Source organism: Sebastes fasciatus, chromosome 6 (assembly GCF_043250625.1).
Source record: "Sebastes fasciatus isolate fSebFas1 chromosome 6, fSebFas1.pri, whole genome shotgun sequence".
Lineage (NCBI taxonomy): Eukaryota > Metazoa > Chordata > Actinopteri > Perciformes > Sebastidae > Sebastes > Sebastes fasciatus.
Window position 1 is genome coordinate 13,791,177 of NC_133800.1, and position 8,431 is coordinate 13,799,607.

The 8,431-nt window shown below is 36.9% G+C and overlaps 1 protein-coding gene across 1 annotated transcript; it reads right to left on the reverse strand.

The window, feature by feature from the left end:
- Positions 1-922: 922 nt before the first annotated feature.
- tmed7 (transmembrane p24 trafficking protein 7) lies at positions 923-6,678 on the reverse strand. Its single transcript, XM_074637745.1, has 4 exons — positions 6,541-6,678; positions 6,037-6,242; positions 4,094-4,339; positions 923-3,111 (listed from the first exon to the last, which is right to left on the reverse strand). The coding sequence occupies exons 2-4, from the start codon at positions 6,193-6,195 to the stop codon at positions 2,875-2,877; spliced, it is 642 nt and encodes a 213-aa protein (XP_074493846.1). The 5' UTR covers positions 6,196-6,242; positions 6,541-6,678; the 3' UTR covers positions 923-2,874.
- Positions 6,679-8,431: the final 1,753 nt, after the last annotated feature.

The following is an 8,431-nucleotide window of genomic DNA, read 5'->3' on the forward strand; positions in this document are numbered from 1 at the left end:
TCTAGGTCTGTAGTTTGTGGCTGTAACGTTTCATGAGACTGTGATTATCCTAGAGGTCACCACAGGTCAATGTATACAGTGAGGTCAAGTTTTTAAAAAAAAATGGCCTCAATACAATTAAAATGGCTACTATGGAGTTTAACATCATCACACATGAATACAATTGGGCTCATTGAATCCACAAGGGTCTCAGCTTTACAGAGATACCCAAATTTATGCAATTCCAAGACTGTTTAGGGACCCCAGTATGCAGAAATATTCAAATACACCATTTTAGAATAGGTGAAAATAACACATTTGTACTGTATGCAAAACACTGCATGTGATTATCATTAAGTGGGCATGTCTGTAAATGGGAGACCCTTGTGGATTCAATGAGCCCAATTGTATTCATGTGTCATTCATGTGTATTCATAGGATAATCACAGCCTCACGAAACTTAACCACAAACTGCAGACCTAGGGCATTCAGAGGTTGGATGGCTCATCTAGGTAGATTGGCAATAAGGGGGTCTCTGAGCAGTTTCCAGAACAGAAGTGCTCGCCATCTAATCAACGAAAAAAATTCAATTCTTGCAGAAATCTCCAAATGTCAAAAGTTTTTGAGATCCTATTTTAAGTTATCTATCTTGAGGTCAGAGGTCAAGGGACCCCTTTGAAAATGGCCCTGCCAGTTTTTCCTTGCCAAAATTTAGTCTAACTTTGGAGCGTTATTTAACCTCCCTCCCTCCCGACAAACTAGAATGAGATTGTTGGTAAAAATTCCGATTCCATAGATTTTCTGATATCAGTATTTTCACTCTAGCTTTAACTAGAGAACCTGAACAGAATCTGAACCTGCTACAGCCTCTGAAAGACAGTAAAGTCGGTCGGGATCGTGGGTCTCAAAGGGGTTAATGATGATCAAATAAAATACCCCAACATTTTAACAGAAAGTTTATTCAGCCATCCCAATAACTTAAAAAGTTCCAACAATGCCTCAGAGCTGAATTTGTGTCCAAAAATCACCTGTCAGCGCATTATCCCAAAACTGAAATGCCGACCCTGCACCAGCAACCAAAAACTGACAATGAACTATATGGTGAGAGGGGAAAAGCATACCAAAGGAATCAAAGCCAAACCAAAACTAATTAATGAATAAAATAAAATACTATGGTTGTTTTCCATGTCTCTAGAATCAGTACTGACAGTCAAACAAAAACAAACTATAAAAAGCATTGAGTTTTTGGTTTCTTTCAGTGGGTTAGGTGTAAAAGTCTGTCTTTGTCATGAATATAAAAATTATATTTATCTCACATTGCCAGGTGGTGTTCAGTTCTGAGTCACATTCATATACATTGTGTACTGTAAAAATTCTACAGGTGAAATTCAGAACAACACTATACTCAGGTAATTCATGTTTCAGCCTCAAAGCCTGTCTAAGAGCGAAATTTTAGGTCAGATTTTGTTTGCAAATCCATGAATAGTGAGAGAAAGAATTACCCCACTGACTTTTACATGATTCCTGGCTGAAGCAACACTACCAGGGTGAACTAAGCCTGCAACTACTATATGCAGTCATATTATATAGAGACACAATGGATTTAAGCAGTCTAAATCTTCCTTCCTGTTCCTTTGGAAAATTAATTGAATAGGCAGTCAGGGAATAAAATTTCAAATTACAACTACAACTCAAAGTTACTGGAATTAACTTATATTCAAGCAATGTTTTGCAAAACATGAATTTTACAACAATGCTGTATAAAACCAAGAGAGCAATATCAGCCCACAGGATAAATACGTTGTTACACTTTAAACAGCAAAGACAAAACTAACATTGCAAGGGAACCAGTGAAAGACATCGTTTTTTTTTTTTTATAACAAGTTGGTGCACTTAAAAACTGGCATTGCCACTTAACACATAAAATGTGTCATTTTCAAACAAACGAATAGCATTTGTTTTAACTTTTTTGCCTTTGACACCGAGTCACATAGATAATTATAACATTTTCAGGCGATAATTCATCTAGGTGTGGTCAAAATGAAGCAAGCAAACCGAGCAAATGGAAACCAAAATGCAAAAACATTTTTTTAAGGGATTGGGTCTGCAGTCACTTAGAGGGGACCATCTGTATCTCTAAATTCAATCATACAACCCAGATACAAATTATTTCAAGCCAGTATTAGATTAAATGAAGGCTTACTCTTTATACAGCATACTCTTAATAACTCATCTAAAATGACAAAGCCGATAAAAGCACAACACAATATCTACTTTTTCTCACTTAATACAGTGAGGTTTAATAAAGGAAAAAAAAAAAGAAACATTTTTCATAACCAAATGCAACCTTTGTGGGGAAACACTCTTTGCCTTGCCGGTGTTATTTAAGAGGCCCAATGCACCTTACATTATGAGTACATTTAGTCACAAATTCCACTCTTGGTTATTTCAGTGCACAGTTTGGGCCGAAAAATAGAGCAGATCAGGGAGAACGTGTTTGAGATGACGGGGGTAGAAAAGAACACAAATAAAATAAGAACACATTTAGAAATAATTTCAAATATTTAAAGTATTTAAGGTTTCCTGTAACTATGTGACCTTGAATTGCCTCCAATACAGATAGTTACAAGCAACACAAGAAAGCCTTTCTTCAGGTTTTTCTCGTTTACCCCTCAAAAACATTTTAAACATACAGAACCTTTTAGTTCAAGACTCGTTTGCATAAAGTTTGTAAGAATACCAGCGCTGAATGAAGATGACATGTCAGATTGTACGACCTGGCAGTTTGATATGATCCAATTTCAGATCGGCACTGATATTCTAACCCGCTCTATGCACACAAGTCCTGGTACGGATAAAGAAAGTGGTGAATCAGATCCCGGGGCTCAGAGACTGTTACGATCCGACGCGCGTTGTAGTGGTCTTCTTGTCAGAGAAGAAGCTTCTCAGCAGTACCACCTGACTGATGCTGACCACCAGAAGGATAATGGCCTCTCCGATGGACCAGAATGCAACACGGGTGTTGAGGTCCTCCGCCCGACTGCGTCCCTGGGCCTCACGGAGGCGGAAGTGAGTCTGGTAGTCGATGACCGACTTCAGGGCTTCATGGATGGACACGCAAGCTGATTCCATCTGGAAATGAAAAAAAAAAAAAGGAAGCCAAGACCAACGTAAGAGATTTAGACTGTTGCTGGAAATTAATGATTGACCAACTAACAAGAAGAAAATTCTAACCTTAATTCACACACTAGAGGGAACTAAATGAAGAGGCATACAATGTTAATCAGTCTTTTTGACCCCACAACCATCCCCTTTAGGATTTGGAACCAAGTGTCTAACTAATTTATGGCTAAAAAATATTAAGTTTACTAGCAGAAGTAGTTCCCTGTCCTGTACAAACACTTATATTTTTAAATTTTTTCTGACTGCATGTTCATCTTGGAGTTACCAGCACCTTCAGCCTTGCAGTACACACTGTGCTAGAATCTTTTTTAATGTTTCATCTGGTACTCTGCCAGGAGAAAACAAACTTGGGGAAATTACTGACTATGGTTGCTGAACAAAAACATGTCCATCCTGGTTAAAACTCTAACTACTGCCGAGCACACCCAGACAGGTGTCTCAGTCATTGCAGCAGGTTAAACCTCTTTTTTCAGGTTAAAAGCTGGGTGGAGTTTGGCTGGGAATTTGCAGAGGTCACTAAACTACACATAATATGAACTACAAAGGTGTTAGATGTACCACCTTAACAGGTGCAATGAAACCAACAGCGGAGTGAGAAAGATGTGGAAAAGTGTTGCACATTTTTTATCTGTTCAAAATGAACCTTAAAAGGGAGATTTGTCAAGTATTTAATACTGTTATCAACATGAGAGTGGGCAAATATGCTGCTTTATGCAAATGTATGTATATATTTATAATTGGAAATCAATTAACAGCACAAAACAATGACAAATATTGTCCAGAAACCCTCACGGGTAGTATGCGTGTTATCTCGTAAACTTTGACAGCCCTAAATTGTATGCTATATGCTATTTTGAGAAACCTAAAGAAACTTTCACTCCTTCACACACAAACAAAGAAGCGTGTGCATCCTCACACACACACAGCTTACCTGAGTGAGAGCAGTGACTCTGTTTTCGTTGGGGAAGAGTGGAGGGTCATCGCCAACCTGGAAGTCAAAGTAAACCGTCTTGTGTGTAAAGGTGGAGAACTCGTTACTGAAGCAGAACTTGTAGGTGCCATTCTTGGCTGCTGTGAAGGTAAAGCTGTCATATTGCTTCTTCATCTCCTTGTAGAGTGTAGTGCCTTCTGGGTCTTCCAAACGACAGTCCACATCATAATGGCCTCCGGTCACCACCTGGGAAAACATAAAGACAGGAGGACCTTCTATTCAGTGACACAATATTTACTTTTTTTTCAAGCCATCAAGCATTGTGTCATATAGTACAGAAAAAGAGGATTAGATTATATGGACAAAACTCATGTCATGATTGTCATATCCAAATCAGTCAAATTTAGTATTTTACTAGAACACCCTACTATAATTTTCTAAAAATACATGTTCTCAATTATTTATTCTTTCAAGTTTGGGAAGATTTTAGTCCCATTTAAGCCTGAAAGACTGGCATGAAGAGATAATACAATTTATGAAGAGAGGCTACAAACAATTTATTTAATCGCTCATCCCTAGGAAAGAGAAAACACAGTGGCCTAATCTAATGAAAGCTAGAGGCCAAATACAGCTCTTTCTAAGGCAGATGTAGGCTGAAATGTTCTTCTGTTTGTCTGTCTCCATCTCCCATGTTTCAGAGCCGCTGCTGCACTACTATACACATACGTACCTCTACACACAACAAACAGCAATATCCGTCTGAGATTAACTAAAAATAATTCATGTTGAATATGAATAATGTTGTGGGATTATTCATTATTTCATGGGCTATTTGGGGATTTATACATTATTATTACATATTACATAATTACAAAAATAAAAAAAAAAAGCATTCGAATAGTGATTTGGAAGTCGAATACGAAGCAATCGGGTCAGCCCTAGTAAGAACACTGGTATACTGAAGGATATCTTAAACAATAAAACAAAAAACATAAAAACTGGCACTGAAAATGCATATAAATGTGCTTACTAGTGCAAGATTCACATTTGTGATGTTGTATATGGTGTTAATGTTACCAATAGAGATAGAAATGTTGTTTCTGAGGACAAAATCTACCTGTTTGAGCCAAAAACACTTTATGCATAGAGCATCACTACTACATGTATTTGTATTGTATTATCTTTTAAATTTTTTATATTGCACTATCTCTTTTTTTATTGTATTATCTTTTCATTAGCACCTATGGGGTTGTCACAATCTAATTTTGTTGTACTACACAATGACCATAAAGGGATTGAATCTTGAATCTCTACATTAATAAATACAATGGGAAAACAGACAAAAGCTCCTGTGTGTTTACAAGAACATTTTGTTGTTTACCATGTATTCACCATTAAGATAATTGCTGTTATAACACTGTTAATAATAACCTCTGAAGTCTGATATTGCCTTCCAGACAAGGCAGGATGGACTCTGATTAAACACTTTAAAAATTACATTTTCCCAAGACCCACAGACCCACACACCTGAAAAAAACATAAAAACTAGCACTCTCACAGATTTATATGAAAATGCGTATAAATCATAGTTTATAGTGTAATAAAATGTACAAACAAATCTGCTTACTAGTGCGAGATTCATATTTGTGATGTTGTATATGATGTTAATGTTATCAATATAGATAGAAATGTTGTTTCTGAGGACAAATCTACCTGTTTGAGCCCAAAACACTTTATGCATAGAGACAGACAAAAGCTCCTGTGTGTTTAAAAGAACATTTTGTTGTTTACCATGTATTCATCATTAAGATAATTGCTGATATAACACTGTTAATAATAATAATAATCTCTGAAGTTTGATATTTTGCCTTCCAGACAGGACAGTCTGGACTCTGATAAACACTTTAAAATGACATTTTCCCAAGACCCACAGACCCACACACCTGAAACTCCAGTGTACACTTGGTACCGATGATGATGTCCTCGTAGAAGCATTGCTTGGCGTTGTCTGGCAGCTCAAAGGTGAGCTCTGAGCCCAGCACCCACACACACAGCAGCTGGGCCAGGAGCACCTGCAGCAGCAACCTAAACGATCCGTACATCCTGGAGACCGAGAGCCAAGCTTCAAAAAGTAAAAACCTGAGCAGACCTGCCGGGATAAACACAAAACATCAAACTAAAATCAATAACGAGGGAGGAAAAGAGAAAGAAATGGTGACAAAGCAAACCCGGACATTGATGTTAGCGACTTAAAGCTAACTAGCCAGCTAACTGGTCTTTATATGTCACTAGACAGAAAGCCAGGAGGGATCTGTAACATGTTTTCATGACTAGTGTATTTACTCTCTATGGACGCACTCGTGGTCATTGAAGTTATAGTAAATTAAAACGTTAATATGTCTTAATTCATGATTTTGTCTCAGTCAGCATTAGCATTAGCTACTCACCTCAAAGAGCTCACCCGGATGCGACTGATGCTAAGTGACGTCGTATTACAAACGTGACAGCTCATTGGCTGTCATCTGTGAGAGCCCGCCCCTTTCCCTCTCTCTCATTGGTCAAGAAAGAAAGAGGGAGATCACGTGGGCAACGTCACACATATTAGGAGAAGCGTATCTTCTTTTTTTTAACACACTCCAACGTGGCTGCTATTACACACTGTGTGGTTAGAGACAATACTGCACCTAATAATGATCTGGTGTTAGGCAGGTTACACCATGGACATTTACTTAAAAGATTGATATGTTGAAAACGTGAATTTGAATCAACAACAGTCCACAAATACACAATCTGATTGTGTATGTAGCAGAAATCCAGAATAATAATAAAAATATATTTTTTTAAAGAAATAATAAAAAGAAATATAATTTTCCACTTGTGCATTTTGTTAATAGTCTGTTCATTATCAATACTGTATATAGTGCTCCTATTTTTAAACTTCCTTCTATTTAAATGGTTCATATTTTTGTTATACTTTGTTTAGCTCTTTTTTACTGTGTTAGCTGATGCATCTTGTTTTTCGCACTATCCCCTTTGCTCCTGTACACTGCAAATGTCCCCACTGCGGGACTAATAAAGGAATATCTTATCTTATCTTATATCATTTGAATCAACAACAGTCCACAAATACACAATCTGACTGTGACTGTAGCAGAAGTCCAGAATAATACAGTTTTTATTATTAGTCTAATTATTATTAGAATTAATTATGTTCCTTGCTCATTTATTTAGTTATTTCCTTCCCTATGCTTCCCCTTAGTTAGCCTTAGTTAACTACTTACTAATTAAAAAAAATAAAAAAATTAATTTGTGTATTTATTTGTGTATATGCTGTGTATGTATGTATATGTATGTATATGTATGTGTATGTATACGTACGTGTATGTATATGTATATATATAAATATATATTTTTTTGTATTAACCTCTCCTTTCTCCATGTATCCACCCTATAGACCCCACCCCAAAGCACATGCTTGTACGCACGCTCACGGGCACACACACACACACACACACACACACACACACACACACACACACACACACACACACACACACACCATTTGGTTCTCTCGTCTTATGGCAGAAATGTGCTAACTGGCCTGTATTCACTGTCCTTGTCGTCCTCTTGTTGTTGTGTTAATGTATTGTCTTTTATCTTGCAATAAATTTTTTTTAAAAAGAAGTCCAGAATAATAATCATCTTCATTTGATGTAGCCTCCAGTTATGACACAATTTCTTGGCATTGCCCAAGCTTATGTAAGGACCACTGTTTTTACATATGACATCTAAAGGCATGTGTACATTAGAACCGATGGGTGTCAAATACCTTTTTTTAAATTATGAAATCTATGACATGTTTGTGGCTATGACAAAGGGTTGTATCTTGATGCATTTTCTATATTCTAATGAAATGTATGTACAAGATATTGATGATAATGGCCACAGGAAGCATGTGGTACAGTAGCAAAATACCCAACATTAACCTTTATGGGGTTATTGTGGGACAACTGAGAATAGGGGTCAGGGGTCAGACATATCGGTCTATTGGCTGCTTCTGCATTAGCTAATATACTGCATTTGTCTTTAATCTAAACCTTATAATAAAACTTTACTTATATCTGCTTTTTTTCCCTCTCTGTGTGGAGTGAAATTGCCACAGCGATTGTTTCTAATCTGAGATTCTATTCAAGATGCGCCCTGAGTTTTTTTTTTAGTTTTTTTTAGTAGTTTTTATTTCAAACTGTCAGTATACAAAGTAACAGAAGAAAACATTACAATCACTGACAAACAGATGATGCATAGCGAAAACATAAACAAAACGCAGGACCAAACATT

Coding starts and splice junctions, on each gene's coding strand:
- tmed7 (XM_074637745.1), bottom strand. CDS start 6,195: ATGTACGGATCGTTTAGGTTGCTGCTGCAGGTGCTCCTGGCCCAGCTG. Junction 4,340..6,036: donor AGTGTACACTGGAGTTTCAG/GTGTGTGGGTCT, acceptor ATGTTTTCCCAG/GTGGTGACCGGAGGCCATTA. Junction 3,112..4,093: donor GAGTCACTGCTCTCACTCAG/GTAAGCTGTGTG, acceptor TTTCATTTCCAG/ATGGAATCAGCTTGCGTGTC.